We start from the raw sequence: 22,771 nt of genomic DNA, 5'->3' as shown, positions 1-22,771 counted from the left end.
TACCTTGTACATGCAAGAAGTGGCTTTTCTGTGGCTCAGAAACTCTGAGGGTGTGCCAGGAACCTAGTATAGTAACTTTTGACTTAATGACGATCAAACCCCTGAACTATAAAACAATCCATTATCTCTAAACAGATATTTGTTCCTGGGACTCGAACTGGACCTGGAATTCTGATAATTACCTTTTCCAAAGAGAGCACCATGTATACCATTAATTCTCCAATCAAAGTTATGAATACAAATTGCTTCCACAAATTCACTGCTGGTACCATGAAATAGCATTTGTTCATTAATCTGAGGCACACCTCTTTTCTTCTTAAGCTGGGCCTTTTTCCTAACAACATAATAAACACAGACACAAAACACAGAAATATACCATAAGTGGCATTTGTTAATTTTCCACAGAGCAAAATTCAATAGAAAATGTGAAACAGAAAACACTTCAACATAAATCATAAACGGATAAAGCAGCTCTGAAGAAGACTCTCAAATGCTCTTGGATGCATAAATCATTTCATCAAAAATCACTAGTTAACATTGAGATTTAAGATTGAAAATTGTACCAAAAATTATAGATATCCAGATGATGCCCCATTATAATAGAGGTGATTGCCTAAACCAGCCAAGTTTTACAGATGTCTAAAAATGACACTATAAACAATTAAATAATACGAAGATCACAGTGTCTTGAAATAAGCAGGGACCATGCCTTAATCTTTTTATCCCCAGAGATTAGAAAATGTTGGCTGAACTGAACTTAATTTTGAATTTTAGGGCTGGAAGGGACTTTAAGCCATCCAGTTCAACCCCTTCCCAAAGGACAAGTCTCTTTAAACAATGTAGGACCAATTATAACAGTGGAAAACAAACAAACTTAAAACAGTCTAAAATTCTTCCATAGAAAAAGAAATAAATAACTATATATTTATACATGAAAGTTAATGGTAACGAATTAGACATGTATTAACATAGATAACACTTGAAAAATAATGAATGTAAAAATGTTGCAAAAAAAGACATATAACTCAAAACAATACTGTACATTGTATAGGTATATATACATAGGGAGTAAAAAACATAAAAACATGGAGAAGGCATCACGCCAGACTTAGGAGGAAAGGAGGAGAACAGGATGGGGATGGGATAAACACTTCACTTATATCTGTAATGTTTTGTATCTTAAAAACAACAACAACAACAACAACATATAAAATGTGACAAATATAATGCTATATCTAATTGGTAGGTACATGGATGTCTGTAAACTATTTGCTGAATTTTCATTTTTAAATATTTCATTAAAAAGATGTTTTAAAAAATAAAAAGAATATTCCTTGTTATATTTCTAATAGCTATTTAATGCCTGCTTCAATTCATTCCAGTGTCAAGTGTTCACTGTTTTGCAAGACAGTGCAATCTATTTGTGATTAGCTATAATTGGTAGAAAGTACACCCACTCTAACAATGAACCAAAATTTGCCTCCCTATCACTTCTACTGTGGTCTGAGTTCTTCTCTTGTGAACACAGAAAAGTTTAAATACTCTTATACAAAACTACTCTGCAAATATTCCCAAATAACTATGAACACTGACCTAGGCTTTCTTTTCTAGGTTAAATATACACCATTCCCTCAGGTATTCCTCACATAACATAGCCTTTCTTTCCTCATCCTGGACAGTCCTTAGTTGACAAGAATCTGGTTGATACCTTCTAGTTTATAAATGTTGGTAAGAAAGAGTCCAGATATCATCAGTCAAGCACTCTATTGGCACACCACTGAATTCATTCTGTGGCAGGGGCATCATACTGCTGACTTACCTAAGTTTGTAGTCAATAAAAACTCCCAGGGCTTTCTCAAACCAGACTTCTCTTGGCTTGTTATATTTACACAACTGTCTTACAAACCTAATGCAGTAGATTTATTTCAATTAAGTTTTATCTTGATACAGTCATTTAAAAATCACGGTATTTATAAAAAACATAGAGCTTAATGATTATGTGGATTACTGGATACTTGCATTTAAATGACGGAAATAGAAATGTATATGGTCTTTCTCAAGAATCATTTGGCAATATGTATCAAAATTTAAATGTTTATGCTTTGATTTATTGGTGATAGTCTTTTCAAATCATTGAGTATGACATTAGAAGGATGTGTATTAAACAAACATTTACTTCAGAAAAGCCAGAACGTTTTCACAAGGAACAAATTATGACAACTTTCTTTTTGAGAACTTTATATACTGACTTTTTTTAACAATGCATATTTGTTGCTTTTCTAAGAAAAAAAAATTTTTTTTCAAAAAAGATAATCATATTTGTTTTGACTCACTGTTTCAAATCTTCCAAGGTCTTTCTCCCTCCTGATTCATTCACACAACAAATAAGATACCCCTTCTGGTTTTGAATCTTTCACAAGTGTGATAAGCAAGCCTTCTACATTTTTATCCAAATTCCTGATTACAATGCTGGAAGTCTCAGGAAGAAAGCATTCATGTCATTCAAGTTATTCTTTACATAAGACTTTTAACTGGGTATTAATTTTTCTCTTTATACTTAACCACCTGGCACACATTTCTCTATTTTGTCATAAGACCCTTTTTCAACTACTTCATAGAACTCAAATTATACTAAGAGGCTTACCCATCTACTACTATGGCAATCCTCTTAGTTATTTGGGCATTAATAAATCTATACAAGTTTTCCTTAAGTAAACATTGTTTATATACATCCCTCTAATGTCAAGCTTCATGTCTGTAATGACTAGAATCCACTCTAAAATTAGAATATTCACTCATCACTAGTTTTCAGGCACAGATCAGAATGAATTCTGGTTTGAAAATCCACTCGAGTCTCTCTTAGATGTTATAAATGAAGTGCTGGTTAAAGAGCCAGGAGTGTGGTGTGGGCATTAAAAACCCATAGGGTTACTGGGCTGGATGTAACACATACACCAGCTGACGTCAGGGTGGAATGCGGTGGTCAAAACTCTGCAGCCCACAGCACTAAGGTACCCAAGAAGTGTGGAGACTCTCACACTGCGCTCTTGGTGTTCCAGAAGGGCTAATGTTAGTTCTAAGGCCTCCTGGATTTCAGTTAAACCTTTGGGAAAAGTCATAGGAATCAAAATACAGTAAGTTCTCTTCACAACCCTGTCCACTTTTGCCCAATCCCACATTTATTGCTGAACTTACTGCAAATGCTATAGCACTTCTCAAAGATGTCTTAAAATTACCCACCCTCTCAGGGACTATGTAGCAAAAAGGGCTACATTGGACATGCAGCAGGAATATCCTCATGCTCTGGTTTGAAATAAGTTTGCATAGGGTTAGACCAGTGGTTCTCCATCCTGGCTGAACATCAGAATCACCTGCAGAACTTTTAAAAGATAAACTACGTCGGAATGCCGAGGTTCTGGTTCAGTGCATCAGGGATGGGTAATAAATGTCGCTCCTTGTTAAAGTACTCCACAGGTGATTCTGATATGCAGTCAGTGCGGAGAATCTCTGATCTAAAGCTACATTCTTCCACATTCTTAATGAGATAGCAGCTTTCACTGCTCTTACTTCGTTGCTGCCTTATCCTTTCCAACCCTGAATCAACCCAACCACTTCCCCTCTCTGCTCTTAAATTTGGATGGCTGAAATAAATCATCTCCATAGTTTCCACTACTAATTCACGAATTCCAGCTTTAGCTAAGCCCTTAGCACTCATGGAAACCTTATTGTTCCCATGTTAGCTCTTTCTCCCCCATTTACCCCAGTGGCTACTTCAAATCTCCCCCTTTCCCCTATCTCTCCCTCTTGTCCACAACTCCTTAACATCTCGTTCTCTGCAGGTGACCTCACTTCTAATTTCACCAAGGAAATTGAATGTATCAGGAAGGAAATCCCAACCTAGCTCATGTCCTCATCCCCTACCTCTACTTATCTATCACATAATTGAATGTCTGTCTCCTTCTGACATGTTCTCTGAATTCCACCCAACCACACCTTTTTAGGAGGCTTAATCCATCAACTACATTTCCCCTTTCTCTCCTGTCTTTTAAATCTCCCTCTCCATAGGTTCTTTCCTATTATCATTTGAACATGCTCAGGTCTCTCCCATCTTTAAATTCAAAAGACGTAAAACAAAACAAAAACACCTTCCCAACTCCACATTATCTATCTTCTCACACTTCTCATTCTCTTCACTGCCAAGCTTCTTGAAAGAGTGTCAACAATTGCTGTAAATACAGTATAGTGTCTACCAACACTGCTCTCATCAAGGGTACCAATAGCCTTTCTGTTGCAAAATCCTAAGTATATTTCCAATATTTACCCTACCTGGCATCTCTTCCATTATGTGACTGAGATGACGCCTACTTGTGTAAACCACTTTCTTCCTTTTGCTTCTGTGACCACATTCTATTGGTTTTCTTCTACCCTTTCTGGTTGTTACTTCTCATTTTCTTGGGTTTTCTCTTCCTCTATCCATTCTAGAGTTTGATCTTTTGCCCTCTTCTTTTCTTAATCTACATAAACTCCTTAGTCATCTTATCAGTTCCTATGGCTTTTATTATCCACATTACCTCTAGACTACACCACTTGGCAAAGTTCCCAACCAATATATCAACTACTACTCCTTCTACATCCCCTGCAGACCAAAACCTGTTCCTATCCATTTTCCCTTAGTGAATTGAAACAAATCAGAAACTTCGAAGTTATCTTTCTCACGTCCCTTATCCACCCCACTGCACTCATGAAACCAAGGACCAAGCAATACCATTCTAGATCCTTTAATATCTCAAAACAGTCCTCTTCACGCCAACACATCAGTTACCAGTTTGGTTCAAGCCACTCGATGTGTCAAAATTTAAGTGCTGAAACAATTTCCTAGAAGCAGGTCTTCCTGCTTCTAACAGTCTTCCTTTTGAACCAGAGTCTCTCAACCTCTACACTACTAACATTTTGGGCTGGATATTTCTTTGTTGTGCATTTTAAGATATTTAGCATCTTTGGCTCTACCCAGTAGAAGCCAGTGGTATCTCCCCATCTTACTACATAAAAAAAACGTCTCCAGTCATTGCCAAATATCCTCTGGTGGGTAAAATCACTTCTAATTGGGAACTGCTTTAAACCCCTTCTCCACAATATACACAGATGAATTATTTTTCCAAAATGAAAATGTGATACATCGTTCTCTTGCTTAAAGTCTCTTTGCTTTCCACTGTCCCAGGAAAAAACTCCAAATCCCTTAGTCTGGCTTGTTGGACCTTGCACAGCCTGGCCCCTGCTAACTCTCTATCTCCATCTGGATCAGTCCAACATAAGTAAGATTACTGAAGAAAATCACATGACTACCCTAGTGGTTCTTCTACAAACTCTTGCAAGCTCTACCTCTCGAGTACCTTTCTAGGCTCTTCTCTATAACCATTCATCCTATTTTCTGCTCTATTTAAAGTTTTCTCTTAATGCTTTATGAGTATAATCAAACTTTGGCCCATGCTGTTCCCGATGCCTGGGATGCCCTCCCTTCTCCTACCTACATCTAGCTTAAATGACACTTGCTTTAGGAAATGCTTCTCCCTGCTCCACAGCACATATCTAGTTTTGGCAGCAAGGGTGGATACCCTCTCTGTGTGCTCCATGATGCCCTCCCTGTGCTCTTCCTTACATTTGGTGGTTCAATGGCCTCGCTCCTAAGCTATGGTCCTGTATACTGTTATATCCCAAGTATCTAGAATAGTGCCTGTCACAAAGGAGGTGCTAGAACGTATTGTTGAAAGAAGAGAAGAAGTAAGAAGGACCTGGATAACACGTAAACTGATGCCTGATGGACTCACATGGGCCTCACCGCCTATATAGTGAGCCATAGGTTATATGACAATGAGATTGACTTGGTTATTTTAGCTCTTCAGGGAGATGTCAAAATGACAGGCTGTCTTTATAATGAGACTTAGTATTTTTTATTGTCATAGCAGGTGGCAGGTTCACTTACTATCATAGATTTCTATACACCAATATACATAAAATCATGAAGGGCATCGACAGAGAAAAACTGTTTTCAGTGAAATTCTTAACAAAAAATGTTTTGAGGATCCACTGATAAATTTTACCCCTAGGATTTAACTGAGGACTCAAATTATAAAGGAGACTAATATAAACTCTACTCCATTAAAAATAATGACGTTTTCATCAGACTATTTGAGAAAAACTTACTTTATTCCTGAGAGAATAAAATAAAAAGGAGAGGCTTCCATCTTCCTCTAAAAAAAGAATCACCTAAATAAGAACTGAATAAAACTATCTCAACTCAGTTAAACTCGGCTTTGTCCAAAGACGCAAGACTATAAAGAATGCAATCCCAAAACCCTTTACTATGAGAGAATAAAACCTACAATTTACTCAGGCCATATTAATTGACTTACCAGAAGCATTAAAGAATTCCATGTATCACTAACAAACAAAAGTCAGCCTGATTTTCAAATATATGAGAATGAAATGAGTTAAAGTCTGGGACTTGCTTTAAAATACCTCAGCAACAACAATAATAGCAAAAAAGGAGGTAAGTTATATGCAGTAAATCTTGATAAATGTGAAATCAGGATGATGACTATGTGGGGGTTCATTATAGTAAACTCTATTATTTGAAATTTTCCTGAATAAATATTTGTGGTCTGCTTATATCAAAAATATTAGAAACTAGACCTCATACACAAATTTAATAAAAAATTATTCAGAAAACCACTTATTTTAGGTAATAGTTGTTAAAATAGATTAATTTGGACAATACCTTTAAGTTTTCTGTAATGGGCTTTATTTTTAGGTTAAGCACACACTGAGCAATCCAATGGGTCATTTCCAACCTAAAGTGAGTAGTGAATTGAGGTTTTAAATCTACAACATAAATTATGGACGAAACAGGAAATTTGCAGGTATGTTTTACTATGTGCTTTACTAAACAAGCAAATGATTACAGGCAAGATAGTGTAATTGTTTAAAAAGAAATTCAACATTATTTCCAGAGAGTTCTAATTCAACACAAAAGTCTGAGGCAACAAACTCATATCCACAAACTTTAAACAGCTTCCCAGATTCCTTTGCAATGCTGATTAAGACAAGATGCACAGCTCCAAACCTGGAAAGGAGTGAGAGCTTCTAGGAGTACCAGGAGACTTTGACCACTAACATCACAGTACAGTGTTGTAAGCAATGCCTGGCATTTACTTACAGAGCAGTTCTCTTCACTCCCTGAGAAGGCTGAAGTAGACAGCTGAGAGAACAGGTCAAAACAGCAAGAGAAAAACACAGCACCAGTGAAAATTAATACCATTAAACATTTGTGCTTCACTATCTCTAAGACTACAAAAGTCTTAGAGGCCAAGGAGAGGGTTCAGATTAGAAACTGTCTCACCTGCAAAAGAACTCCCACAAGTCTAGGTTTTGAATTCTCTGAATTCTTTTAATTCTGTTGCGATCCATTGTTTTCCCAAAGAGACTAGCGACTTCATTATATTCATGTGTTTGACTGTGCAAAGGAATAAGCTGGAAAAGAAGTTTGATAGTTTTATTGGAGTCTCTTTTTCATCTCTTCCACAGTATAGTCAGTTCTGCTCTTACCTGATAAGGTACTTCAGTATTCACATTCTCCCAGTGTGGTGGCATGGGGATAGCCTCATTTTCACAGATGTAACTTTAAATAGCAAAAGACAAAACAAAATATTAGAAGCTGATTATAATTACTATCAGTAATTCAGACTTATCTTTGAAGCCGAATTTTCATGCTTGGGGTACTGCGACAAATGCAGTTAAGTATGACCCTTGGTTTCTTTATTTTATAATATTTACTGAATGTCTACTTGTGTACTACATTTTAGGTGCTGAATTGAGAATTTTGATGGAAAACATTCAATCCTACATAACATGAAAATTTCAAAAACAGTTGTTTAATCTGTCTTGTTTTTCTGAATTTTCCAAAATTTCTTTAAAATAAGTAAGGTTTTAGGTAAATAAATTTCCAGGGGAAAATAAAATCCTTGATTTAAAACTGTAACAAAGTTATTCTGCCCATTAAATAAAATCCAACCCCTCCACCATATGTTCAATGTCCTTCAAGATCTAACTCAAACCTAAACCTTTCTGTTTATTGCCCACTATTCCCCTACACGGTTCACATGAACTCCGTGGAGCCAGTCAGTAAAACTTTTAGAAAACTATCTACCATATATGGAAGCCAGAACACAGAAAAAAAATAGTGATCTTGGGGAGCTCGATGGCAAAAGGCTGAAACTGGCATACTAATCCTTTCTGGTGCCTGGAAGTTATCGGAAGAAATTCATACATTTCAAGCCTATCTTTAGCTTAATTTTTACAAACTCATTTCAACTTTGAAATGATCATAGAATCATATAATTTAAAAATGAGTTAAGCATAAAAAAGTAAACAATTAATAGTTTCCCGCACTCCAGTCCTTGGTCTGTCCAATTCTTACCTCCTGCCTCAACTACAAGTAAAAGTTCTTTTCAGTCTTGGGTATTCTTCCAGACTTCTTTAGGTTAACAGAAGCCATTTTTCCCACCAAACAAATGGTAGCATAAAACATATGTCTTTTGCAGCTTTTTTTTTTCACTTACGATATTCTTAGAGGTCTTTCCATATCAGTAGATAGAAGGTACCGTCATTCCCAGTCCCTACCAGAACCTGGCACATGGTAGACACTCCATAAATATTGGCTGAATGAATGAATACATTCTATTCTACAGATGCACAGAATTCCATGTATGGATACACCATAATTTATTTAACAAGTCCCCTATTGATAATATTCAGCTTTTTCAACTTTTTGCTACCATTAAGAATGCTACTAAGAACTAGCTTGTCCACTTGTCACTGTACATGCCCATTAGTCAATCTGTAGCATGATATCTTTGAAATGAAACTTCTATGTCAAAGAATATGTTTATTCATGATTTTGACAGATACCACTCAAACCTCCTTAAAGGCTGTATTGACATTCCCATCAGAAATGGAGAGAATGCCTATTTTCCAATCTCTCCAAAAAGGTGTATAATCAGACGTTTGAATTTTTATCAATCTAATAGTAAAAAATAGTCTGATTTAATTTGTATTTCTCTTATTATGAGTGAGATTGTATGAACTATTCAAATTCTTTGCTCATTTTTCTAATGGGTTGTTGGTCTTCTACTTAGAAATTCACACAAGTACTTCATATAACCACAGAGATGAACCCTTTGACTGTGACAATGAGGAACAATAGTTTACCCAATTTTTAAAAAATTTTGCCTGAAGTATCTTTTAGCTATGGAAAAGTCCGTTTTTTTTAAAAATTTTTGTAGCCCACAGACTTGGTTAACTGTAAATTCCTTGCCAATGGGAAATATGTACTATGTACCTTGCGTGTAATTAATGTTCAATGTTCTTACAATATCCTACCTAACTGTTCTTCCTCTTTTACTATCTTTTCTTACTACCCTCCATTCTGGTTAATTCTCTCCCTCTCCTGTTTTCGTTCTATGGTTCATATAGTCTGTGAGAGAACAAAGTGCTTGACCCCTTCATGTGCTGCTTCTCCCCACTGAAGTATACCAGATACAATAATATGCAGTAATAATAACATTTTCCATTATTATGTCTCATTTTCCCCCCACATTGCACACTCTTTTAAGATGAATAATTCCTTTATTATATTCCTTGCACTCAAGAATGAGGATATGATGTGTATGGTAAGTAAATAATATTCTCTACATTCCATAGAAGTACTAGAGCATTCATTAGATAAGTACTTGAATATCTTTAAAATCATGATGCTAAAATACAAGTCACTTGAAACATACATAATTTTATTAATCAATGTCGCCCCAATAAGTTTAATTTAAAAATAAGTAAAAATAAAATAAAATATAAGCCAAAAGCCTCACAGAACAAATGACAGAAACTTAAAAATTTTATTTCTTTACTCTGTTTCAAAATATCTCCTTGGAAGGAGCAAATGGGTATCCCTTACAATTCACATGTTAGTGTTTTTTTGTTTGTTTCATTTTAAATTCTTTGAAAAGCAAGAATTTCAACATTTGCTTGAAGAATCATTCCAGAAAATAGGAGAGACATGCTTAAGTTTTCCCTTCAATTCTATTCATGGCATTTATACTTCTCTTTTTACGAAATATAAAGTGAGAGACAGATAAAGGCAAACTTGCAATCCTGACCCAGGGAAGAGGTAGCTGTGCTGTTGTCTCCTCTTATTCCCACCTTCCTTAGGTCTCTGTTAGTCACTACAGACTTAAAATTACTTCTAAGAGTTGCCCAGTGCAGATCAGTAGAGATGGAAACAAAGTTGGAAATTACTTATGATTTATGACCCAAATGACTGGATGGTTCTGTGAGAGTATTTCCAAGTTAATTCAAACTTACTTCAGTAGGTTATTTTAAGGATTTATAGCAGAGACCATAAGGCATTTTTAACAACCATGCAAATTGTTCTAAAGAATTGAAAAATATAAATATATAAAGGGATATTAAAAGGATAACAGGAAAGGAAACATGGGCAGAAAATAATATTGCTATTTCATCGACTAACGTAAAATACAGTAATGAAAGGATCAATAAGATCATTAAATAACCTACCAAAATATTTTCAGTCTATTTGTTCCTCTGTCAAATATTAAGAAAGAAAAGAGAGAGAAAAAGCCCACTCCTACTCCCATTCTCTTACGGTACCTGAAAGCACTGATAGAAAAAGGGGCTCTTTTTATTAAGCGCTCTTTTCCAGTGGTGAGATTCATTTGCTTCATTTCTGTATACAAAGACAAAGATATTAGGTAAGTCATAGAAATATATTGTGCTATAAACTGTCATGAAGATTTGTAGCCACCCTACACTATGATCAGGAATCATGGAGCTTTGGGAGTAGATGACAAATGTAGTATATTAAAGATACTTTACCATTTACCTATTGATGATGTCATAAAAGTGCTATTTAGGGAGCAAAGCTTCATTACTTGATCGAAGCTCACACCTAAGAATGCTCATTTTATACACTGCTTAGTAAGAAGGGTCAATTTCTTTCTATATAATACTTAGGTTAAACTGACATTAAACTAGAAGAGTTCTAAACTTAGGAATATTAAGAGTACTGGAAAGAGAAATTATAGTACTGAATCTTCTGGTTGGCTTAGTAAGTAGAAAATATATTTTGGTTTCTCCCCAAATTTTAGAAATTACTGAAAAAAACCCACCACATTACCATTATAAAACTTGCACAATTCACAGAATTTCAAAAATTTGTACAATTCTTGCCTTCTCTTTAAATTGTATACCTAAACCAAAAAATGGAAAACCTAGCTAGACTCAATTCATACATACTTTATATAAGAGATTCTAGTGATAAAGGACTAATTAACAAAAGGTATCATTCCCTTCTTTCATCTATGCCTCAGTGGTGGCAATATTTACCAGGCCCATTTCTCCATTCCCACAAAATTAAGTACTAAGTTTTAATGTGAGATTCTAGTCAGTTTATCTTATCTAACTGGCATCATTCCATTCCAAAATAAAGGGATTTATCCATCCGGGCAAATGCTGTATAAAGTATGTTGTATATTCTGCCCTTTTCTGTGTTCTCCTAGACTCTGCACATAATGGCATTACCACTGTGCAGGGATAAAGAGAGGTCATCTCATTACATGGAGTGAAACCTGTGGTGTCTTCTTATATCGCAGCATTTTGAGTTTACTTTTCACCATTCTTATAGAGTATAGAGAGAACCTGAGCTCTCTATAAAATGCTTGTGGTAGAATGGTTGGGGTTAATTTTCCAAATGTACATATAAAATGCTAATTAATACATATATCTTTGAAACAGCATCATTATATAGAGAGTTGGAGAACTTGAGTTATTATATATGACTCCTATTCTTTGATTAAAAAAATATTTTAATAAACTGCATTGTTGGAGAGAAAGCTTCCAAAAATTACAATTTACTAGAAAATATTCTTTCAGAAACATGTTGCTTGCTGAATTATCTATCAAATGCTTTAATAAACTTAATCCTCTATATGAGACTGATGTCTGTGCATATAATTGTTTCAGTATTGCTTCAAAACTGGCACTTGTACATAAGTCTAAAATGTCTTCCAGTTACCTTCTGTCTAGACTGTTACAGAAAGACAAATGTCAGGGCCCCCTTAAGAACAGGCAGCCTATTTGCCTAATGTCATTAAAAAAAAAAAAAGTTATGGTTAGTCAATAATAAGAATCTAACAGTTTCAATTCTTGATTAAAAAAAAAACTTTGAGGGGATAATAATCTTAGAGATTTTGTTGCATCAACCTCTCACTAGACAAATCACCTTCACCATTTCTGGGCCTTGGCTCGTCCAGGAAATTTCCTAAGGTTTCACCACCCTATCCTACCACAACATACTACTAACTCTGTCATAAAGTCACCACTCACAGAAAGTGGGAAAGAACTGCTAGAGGACAGAGCTGTGTAGCAACTAAAATATACTTTTATTAAGAAAGCTTCTCTATCCAGGTCTTGTTTTCTTCTAAGCAGCAAACAGCTGGGACTATAGCAGCTTGAAAGTGAAGGGGTTGATTCTGACGGTTTTCTTATGGGATACCTAAAAACATGCCCATATGTCATGGATGAAATCCAAAGTGTGGCTGATTTCCAGATTAGCTGGCTAATCTGTGAAAGGGCCAATGAAATCAGAAATGGGCAGAAGGCAATGTCTATTAAAGAAATAATTTTCTGGCAAAGACACCAGGAAACCAAAAGGTGGGCCATTCATCTGAACTTTGTTCTTCGAACTCACCAACTACCTATGATTTTGTCACTTAACCTCCTGGATTGATCCTTAAAGTAAAAAGGTTCCTATCTATTTCAAAAGATTGATGGGATGATGAATAAAACAATAGCTTAAAAGTGCTTGTGTTCCTTAAAAGAGAAGCATTACATGAACTCAGAATATATGACAATCTTCATATACATCAGTATCTAGAAGCATATAAGTAGTACTCTTTTATAAAAAACAATGTTGCTCAAGATTTTAAATCCTGACTTTTTATAGAGGTATTTTTATGTATTACAAAAATAATTTACTGTTTACAAATGTATCAACTAATCCTGATCTTCAGAACTATAGATTTTACCACACTGATATACAAAAAACACACAACTATTAGGGAAAAAAACATACCTGCAAAGTCTATCTTGTAGCTGAATTTGGAAGTAGTAAAAGAAATGGAGCCACAAGGATTTGTTTTGAAGCTTTTTTCGATATCTTCACTGCTAACTGAACACTGAATGTTGGTATCCGGCTTTAAGACAAATCAGAAAGTTTCATTTATCAGCTGTTCACATTAATGGCTTGGCCACAGAGGTAGTACTGTGGTCATAGAGACAGAGATGGAGGGACAAGGGAAATTAACTAATCTCCTGTTTTAGATCCCAACACACTGGGAGAATCACAGCTAAGCCAGCATGTAAAACATAGGTCAAGGATTTCCAGCAAAGAAACTTCAACAACTGGTTACAATGCCATTTTCCAAATTATTACAAATTTTACAAATTATTATAATAATTACACATCTTAAGTGGCTCAAATTAAACTCCTTTAAGTAGCCTTGTAAGTAAAAAAAAGCTTTTGAGTATGAGTTCAAATCTCATCTTAACCATTAGTTAGCTGTGTGACCCTGGACAAATTATATGAACTTCTGGGTTTCATTTTCTTTGACTATAAGAATGAGTGTTACCATCTGCTTCAGAGTTGTTGTGAAGATAAAGGAGAAGACATATGTACAACACCTAACATAATACCTGTTGTACAGAAGGAGTTTGATTTGGGCTTGTTCTTTTCCCTTTCTCTTTGTCCACAAAATCAAACTTGGAGTTGCTCAGATGTACTGATACCATGCAACTCTCAGTGACAATTGCCCTCTGTACACACGGTAAACGTATACTGTTTCTTCTAAATAAACTATTGTGAAAAGCTGGAGAAAAGAAAAGGACTAGTAGGATTTCTAGTTTTTCTTTTAGTTAAATGATCTGATTTCCTAAAGGTTTGATTTTTTTCACGTTCTCATTTTATCCATCAACAAGATCTAAGTGAATCTAAATCCCATCTGCTATATATTCAATGAAAAGTGATACCTGAAACATGTGCCACTTGCCACATTCTGCCAAATAAAACCAGCCCCACTGAGTATCTGACGTGTCCATCTCATCCATCTCACTATCAGTTGTTTTGGATAAAAATTCTTCTGCTTTGTGAAACATCTCCTGAAAAGGCGAAAAGATTGGAGGAAGAAATATTTTTCTTAATAACCAATATACGTTTTACAAATAATTTTTCTTCTTACAAAGCACTACGTTCCAAATGTCTTACCCCCAATGACACTTTAAAAATAGCATTCTGTCGTGCATATTAGTTCTTAAGATAAACATTTTAAAATGTTGACTATCATTGCTTAACAAGACAAAAATTGATACACTTAGGCAATATACACCAATGCCCATTCAACCATTTAAGTAAGCTGTATCAAAATCTATAAGCACTCCAGACTCTCAGTATAATTCCTGTCTTGCATGTTTGTTCATGTTTTTGGTTAAAAGGATCCATGTTATCAAATTAATTATGACCAAATACATATTTTGTGTTTTAAACATTCATTATTTCATTTAATGGCATGGAAAGATGTTTATAATATATAGTGTTGAGTATAAAGAAGGTTACAATAAATAGCAATAGTATAATCTAATTTTAATTAAAATACATCTCTATTTACCCACATGAATGTACTTGTATATGTATATACATATGGGCATATACATAAAAAAGTCTGGATAGATATATAAAATTTTTTCATAGTTTTTTCTGAGCATTAGGATCATAATAATAACCTTATATGGCTCTTACTATGTGCCAAACACTGCTCTATGTACTATTCAGATAATAACTCATTTAGGTCTCACAATAACCCTATAAAATAGGTGCAATTATACCAAATTTATAAATGAGGAAACTGAGGCACAGAGAGAGGTCATATAGTGAGGAAGCCATGATTCAAACCTCTGCAGTCTGGATCCAGGGTCTGTGTACTTAACCACCAGGGTGTACCACCTTATCGTTCATTATCAATGATTTTTATCATCTTAACCATATCAAGTAACTCATGGACGCATCATCTTTGAAACGTTTTAAACATTCTTGGGTGAAAACTATGATGAAGAGGAGGTTATCAGAAAAGGGGCAAAGAGGTTAGTCAAAGAAGATAAAACTTTATCTGGAATGTGGCTTTCTGTCCTCACTCTTTAATGAGGACAGAAAAAAAGATTTCTAATTACTAATTTAATTTATACAACTAATATATGAAAACGTGGTCTTTGCAAAAAATCAAAACATTCAAGATAAAGCTAAAGAGCTTTTTGACCATCACTTTCATTCCTGGTATGTTCTCACCTTCCTTCTCCTGGGTTAACCATTGAAAATTTGACTTACTGTACAGTTGATTTTTTTTTTTTGGTACAAAGAATATATACTACTTGGGTCATTTAGAAAATATTTACTTTTAATTTCATTATTGAAAATGTCTATCCTGTTTCCAGAAGCTGTGTAACCTTGAATAAGATTCTATTACCTTGCCTAGGCTAGAGTTTCCTCTTCAAAATCGAAGTGTAAAGGCTCCTTCTTCATTGGTTTGCAGTTAGGAGTGAATGAGACAATGCAGTAAAGTACCAAGTACAGCACCTGAGCACAATGAAGGGGGCTTGTTATTTTATGTTCATGTTTTGAAACTCTCTCCAAGGAATGCTTTATGATTATTTTCTGGATTTTTCCTTCATGTTTTAAAGTTGCTTTATGATTATTTTCTGAATTTTTCCTTCATATTTTAAAGTTGACTGGCTAGGAAATAAAAAATAGAACACCGTATGATCAAGAGCTTCAGTTTTAGGATCCATTATATTCTTTACATATGTCAACTAGATACTAAAGTCAATAATTTAAAATTTAAAATCGATTATACAGGTTAACTATTCACAACTCCTGCTTCTTCCTTCTATTGTTGTTTATGTCATGTGGCCATTTTGGTATGAGAGAAAGAAAGCAAGAGTGACCTAAATTCAGTTTTTCTTTTGAAAATAACCAGAAAAAATGGAAGGATAAGTTTTAAGGCAATCATTAAGATAAATATTTGGGGTGTCATTCTGGGAAAAGTTGGTCCCCAGCCCCAGCTCCAGGGATTCTACTGCAGGGGAAAGGCATGCATGCTATAAGGACAAAGAGCTCTACATCTTCACCTGAGGGGGTTGACTTTATTTGAAACAGAAAGTAGAGAATCTCATGCCTAAGGGCTTTACAAAAAAAAAAAGGATGGAAAACAATTAATGAGCAGCCTAAAGCTCTGATATATGCAGAATGGCAGAGAACCCAGAAATTTAACATAGAGAACCAGGGAGAGCCAACAACTCTCCTGCGATTGTAGTCAACTATGAAACATTACGATATGTTATGCCATAAAATAAGTTTCAATACATTGAAAAAGAATGAAACCATACAAAGTATGTTTTCTAACCAAAATGGAATTGCAAATCAATAATAGAAAATTTGAGAAATTCATAAATATGTGAAATTAAACACATTACTAAATAACCAATGGGTTAAAAATTAAATCCCAAGGGAAATTAAAAAGTATGCTGAGGTCAATCAAAATTAAAACACAACATATCAAAACTTATGAGATGCAGCTAAAGCAGTGCTCAGAAGAAAATTTATAGTTATAAATGCCTATATTTAAAAAAAAAATCTCTAAATCAAAAACTAACAATCTACCTTAAATAACTAGAAAGAGGAGAGCAACTATACTCAAAACAAGCAGAAAGAAAATAAAAAAGGGAAGGGAAAGGAAAAAAAGAAGTAGAGACTAGAAAATAGAAAAAAATCAACAAGACCAAAAGTTGGTTTAGAAAGAAAAATAAAATTGACAAACTTTTAAGAAGGCTGACAAGGAAAAAAAAAAGAGAAGACTCAAATTATAACAAGAAATCAAAGAGGAAACATCAGTACTGATCTAAAGAAAATAAAAAGGATTATAAGGGAATAGTATAAACAACTGTATCCCAAGAATTTAAATAACTTAGATAAAATGAGCAAATTTCCAGATAAACACAAATGATTAAACTGACTCAAGAATAAAGAGAAAATCTGAACAATCCTATAATAAATAACAAGATCAAGTTAGTAGTTTAAAACTTTCCACAAAGAAAAGTCTAGTCCCAGGTAAAAAGCTTCATTGGTAAAAATCTACCAATTATTTAATGAGAAACAAATACCAATGCTTCACAAATTCTTGTAGAAAATGAAAGAAGGAATACTTCTCAACACATGCTTTGAGGCTGACAATATGAATTCTGATTAAAACAAACTAAGAATTTTTAAAAAAAAATACAGAAAAAGACATCACAAGAAGAGAAAACAAGAGGGCAGTGTCCTCTATGAATATAGAAGAAAAAAAGTCTTCATCAAAATACTGGCAAACTGAATGCAGAAACATAAAAACTTGTATACACCATAACCAAATGATACTTTTCCTAGAAATGAAAGGTTGGCTTAGCATACAAATCATTAATTAATGTAATGCACCACATTAATAAAATTAAAAAAAAAAAACAATCATTTAAGTACACAAAAAATTTGACAAAATCCAATACCTTTTCATGACAAAAATGGTCAACAAACTAGAACTGAAGGGAACTTTCTCAATTTGATGAAGAACATCTACAAAAACCGCACAGCTAATATCATTCCTACTGTTGAAAGACTGAATACTTTATGGAAACAAGATGAAGATGTCTGCCCTCACTACGTCTATTTAACTCTGTACTGGAGGTTCTAGCCAGGGCAACTATCCAAGAAAAAGAAATAAAAATGCATCCAGGTTGGATAGAAGAGAGTAGGACTCTCTATTTGCAGATGACATAATTTTGTATAAAATTCTTTAAAAAAAAAAAAGAAAATTCTAAAAAAATCTGCTAAAGAACTATTATAACTAAAGAGTTCTGCAAGTTTGAAGATAAAAGATGAATATGTGAAACTCGATTATATTCTTATACATTAATAATGAACATTCCAAAAATAAATTAAGAAAACAATTCCATTTACAATAGTGCCAAAGAGAATACAATACTTAGAAAGTGGGATACCTTCCCCTGCTTTTAGGGCTCGTCTTGGAATACGCAGCAGCTGTCTTTGGTCCCGTGTCGTCGCCCAAACTAAAACAAGGTTGAAGTCAGAAACATGGCAGAGTAAAAGACGTCCCCAGATCTCTCCCCTTGAAAAAAAAATAAGCTGAACATCTAAAACTCAACAAAAAACATCCAAACTGCACACCAGCAGGTCTGAATGTGGGATCCGCACATAAGAACTACCACAAGTCAGAACCCTGGGTGTTGGGCGGTGGGCTGGGAGAAACAAAGAAGCTGCCTTGCACAGCCACCGGAGCTACCTGTAGGAAGAGGGGGAGGGGAGAAGGAGCGATGAGTTCCCTGATCAGCCCTGCCTGAGAAAGCTGTGAGCTCCCCAAAGCCAGCGGCAAGGCCCAGTCATCAGGGCAGAAAGCAGAGAAGTGGGATAGCAGAAAAACAACAGTTGATTTTTATCAGCCGCGGTTGCAACACTGAGGCTGAGCCGCAGCTCCCAACCCCCAACCCAGAGGGCTCCTCCTCCCATATTTTCTGACCAAACACCACAGAGCTCCAGGGGAATCTGAGCAAACGCTACCAACACTGTCGCTAACAATGACAGGGACTGAGAATGAGGGTAGCAGGCATGATTAAATATCTGTAAGAAAATAAAAGGCATTAATAAGGCTTTATATAAAGCAGGGATCCAAGAGGCTTAGATGCCACCTACTGGAAACCAAAAGAAAAACGCCTTCTTTGCAATAGGCTAGAGAGACCTTTATATAAATAGAAATCTTCTTTCTGGAAAAAATGTAAAATATACTTCCATTAATGCCCAGGTGCAGAAATAGTCCATTAAACACCATGAACAACTGAGGTGACAAAGCATTTCAGAAAGAAAGAGAAAAATCTCCAGAAAATAAGCTTACAGACATAGAAATATGTGACTTAAATGACAGAGAATTCAGGTTGGTACTTTTGAAAACCTCAATGAGATCCGAAATGAATCATATCGACGATTTCAGGAATCGAAAAAACCACTAGATGAGCAGAATGAGTTCTTTAGCAAGGAGACTGAAACTCTCAAAAAGAACCGAACAGAACTTCTGGAGTTAAAGAACACACTGCAAGAGTTGAAAAATGAAATAGCAAGCTTGGGAAATAGAGTCGAACAAATGGAGGAAAGGATCAGTGATATCGAAGACAGAAATCTAGAAATAAATTGGATGAAGAGAGAAACTGAAGAATGAAAAATAATGAAAGAAATACAACAACTAGTTGATATCATCAGGAGAGGAAACATAAGAATAATGGGCATTACCGAAGGCGAGGAAAAGGAGTAGAGACTGGAAAGCATTTTCAGACAAACAGTGGACGAGAATTTCCTAAATCTAAGGAATGAGCTGGAGCTTGGAATTCAAGAAGTCAACAGAACACTCAATTATCACAATCCAAAAAGGCCTTCACCAAAGCCTTAACACATTGTATTAAAATTATCAAAAATCAACAACAAAGAATTCTCAGGGCAGCCAGGAAAAGAAGACGGTAACCTATAAAGGAAAATCCATTAGATTATCATCGAACTACTCGGCACAAACCTTACAATCCAGAAAGGAGTGGAATTAAATATTCAAACTATTAAATGAAAGGAACTACCAGCCAAGAATAATGTATCCAACTAAGTTCTTTTTTAGATATGAAGGAGAAATAAAGACCTTTCCAGACATACAGAAATTGAGGGAATTCTCCACTATGAGGCCTGCATTACAGGAAATACTGAAAGGGGTCAGCTTATCTAAAACAAAATGACAAAAAAAATACATTAGGAGTAAGGTGACTAGCAGGCTAATAGAAGCAGAGGAGTGCAATCCTTACTGAGAATAGGGCATTATAAGCTTAAACAATAAGAGAGTTGCTATAGCAAGATAGTAATGAACATTCAGCATACATAGGGATAAATTGAGACAACAATGACTGAAAACGGGGAGGATCAAAAGATCCAAATACACAAAGGAGAACAGAGATAAGGCACACGTAGAAGAAAATGGATGAATATATATATAACTATCCTTTACATACTCATAATGGTAACCACTTGCCAAAGGTTTAGAACTGAAGTATATAACATAAAACAAAAAGGACCAAAGGGAAAACCCACAAAAGCCAACCAAAAACAACAACAACAACAAAAAAAAAACAAACAGAAACACAAGGACAAGGAAGCAATGGAAACACCGAGCTACCAGAAAGCAAAAGATAAAATGGCTATAAGAAGACCTCATATTTCGATAATCACCCTAAATGTAAATGGACTGAACTCACCAATAAAAAGGCACAGAGTTGCAGAATGGATTGAAAAACAAAGCCCAACCATATGCTGCCTCCAGGAGACACATCTCAGTTCCAAAGACAAATATAGACTCAAAGAGAAAGGGTGGAAAATGATATTTCAAGCAAATAGCATTCAGAGAAAAGCAGGAGCAGTGGTACTAATATTGGATGAAATAGACTTCAAAATAAAATGGTAAAGCAAGATACTGAGGGATACTTCATAATGATAAAGGGAATCATGCACCAAGAAGATATAACACTTACTAACATCTATGCTCCCAATAAGGGAGCCCCAAATATATATAAGGCAATTACTAACAGACCTAAAGGGAGAAACAGACCAAAACACTATTGTAGTAGGGGACCTAAATACCTCCCTGTCGGATATGGACAGATCATCCAAACAGAAAGTCAATAAAGGAAATAACATCTTTAAATGACACATTAGACCAACTGGACATAAATGACATATATAGAGCTTTCCATCCCCAAACAGCTGGTTATGTATTCTTCTCTAGTGCACATGGAACATTATCAAGAATCAACCACATATTGGGATACAGAAATAGCCTCAACAAATATAAGAGGGTTGAAACCATAACAACCATACTCTCTGAACATAATGCTTTGAAACTAGAGATCAACTGCAAAAAGAAATCAGGAAGAACCACAAATACATGGAGATTAAACAACATGCTACTGAAGAATAACTGGGTCAGAGAAGAAATAAAAAAGGAGATCAAGAGATACATAGAAACGAATGATAATGACAATACAACGTATCAAAACTTTTGAGATATGGCAAAAGTGGTCATAAGAGGAAAGTTCATGTCATTACAGGCCTATCTCCAAAAACAAGAATGAGCCCCCAAAACAACTAATGCTTCATGTTAAAAAAACTAGAAAAGGAAGAACAAATGAGGTCTAAAGTCAGTAGAAGGAAAGAAATCATCAAAATTAGAGCAGAAATAAATGAAATTGAAGATAAAACAAAACAAAATAATAGAAAAAATAAATACGAGGAGCTGGTTCTTTGAGAAGTTTAATAAAATTGATAAAACCCTGGCTAGACTCACTAAAGAAAAAAGAGAAAGGACACAAATAAACAAAATCAGGGATGAAAGAGGGGAAATTACTACTGACATCACAGAAATAAAAAGGATCATGCAAGAATACTATGAAAAAGTATATAATAACAAATTTAATAACCTAGAAGAAATGGACCAGTACTTAGAAAAATACAATCTTCCTAGACTGAATCAAGAAGAGCTGGAAAATCTAAATAGACCGATCAGCAGTATGGAAATTGAGACAATCATCAAAAACCTACCTAAAAGTAAAAGTCTAGGACCAGATGGCTTCACCAGTGAATTCTACCAAACATTCAAAGAATAGCACCTATTCTCCTCAAACTCTTCCAAAATATCGAAGAGGAGGCAATATCTCCTAACTCATTTTATGAGGCCAATATTACCCTGATACCAAAACCTGGTAAAGATAACACAAAAAAAGAAAACTACAGACTAATATCTCTCATGAACACAGATGCGAAAATCCTAAATAAGATACTAGCAAACCGAATACAGTAACATATTAAAAAGATTATACACCACGATCGAGTGGGCTTCATTCCAGAGGCACAAGGATGGTTCAACATATGCAAATCGATTAATGTGATAAACCACATAAACAAATTAAAAAATAAGAATTATGTGATCATATCAACAGATGCAGAAAAGCCTTCGACAAGATACAGCATCCATTTTATGATCAAAACACGTAACAAAATCGGTATAGAAGTAACTTAACATAATAAAGGCCATATATGACAAACCCTCAGTCAACATTATACTTAATGGTGAAAAACTAAAAACTTTTCCTCTAAGATCAGGAACAAGGCAAGGCTGGCAATATCGCCACTGTTATTCAATATAACATTGGAAGTCCTAGCGAATGCAATCAGGCAAGAGAAAGATATAAAAGGCATCCAAATAGGAAACAAAGAAGTCAAACTGTCACTAATTACGGATGGCATGATTCTCTATATAGAAAACTCTAAAGACTCCACAAGAACACTACTAGAAACAATAAGCAAATAAAGTTTCTGGATACAAAATCAATGTTCAAAAATCTATAGTGTTCCTATACTCTAATAATGAAGTGTCAGAAAAAGAAGTGGAAAAAATAATTCCTTTTGCAACTTTAACAAAAAGAATAAAATACCTAGGAATAAATGTAATGAAACATGTGAAGGCCC

General features: G+C 34.9%; 1 protein-coding gene across 28 annotated transcripts in view; it reads right to left on the bottom strand.

Moving 5' to 3' along the window:
- Positions 1-22,771, bottom strand: part of PARP11 (poly(ADP-ribose) polymerase family member 11) — a 46,519-nt gene that overhangs the window by 4,260 nt on the left and 19,488 nt on the right. For 9 of the 28 annotated variants that reach the window (XR_005654133.1, XM_039869095.1, XM_039869090.1 and 6 more), the window contains 9 exons: positions 18,205-18,273; positions 15,642-15,907; positions 14,155-14,283; positions 13,202-13,322; positions 10,720-10,795; positions 7,603-7,675; positions 7,397-7,527; positions 7,214-7,255; positions 183-334 (listed from right to left, as the gene is read on the bottom strand). Coding sequence is in view for 27 of the 28 variants with exons in the window: in XM_039869095.1 (XP_039725029.1) it covers positions 183-334; positions 7,214-7,255; positions 7,397-7,527; positions 7,603-7,675; positions 10,720-10,795; positions 13,202-13,322; positions 14,155-14,280 (721 nt within the window). In the remaining variant the exon portion in view is untranslated. Of the gene's footprint in view, positions 1-182; positions 335-7,213; positions 7,256-7,396; positions 7,528-7,602; positions 7,676-10,719; positions 10,796-13,201; positions 13,323-14,154; positions 14,284-15,073; positions 15,229-15,641; positions 15,908-18,204; positions 18,274-22,771 lie in introns of those variants that run through there. The other 19 variants (XM_039869103.1, XM_039869097.1, XM_039869098.1 and 16 more) reach the window with 11 other exon arrangements.

The sequence above is a fragment of the Pteropus medius genome, unplaced genomic scaffold, assembly GCF_902729225.1.
Source record: "Pteropus medius unplaced genomic scaffold, Ma_sr-lr_union100, whole genome shotgun sequence".
Taxonomy (NCBI): Eukaryota; Metazoa; Chordata; class Mammalia; order Chiroptera; family Pteropodidae; genus Pteropus; species Pteropus medius.
The sequence above is the reverse complement of the archived record's forward strand: the minus strand, read 5'-3'. Positions and strand labels throughout refer to the sequence as shown.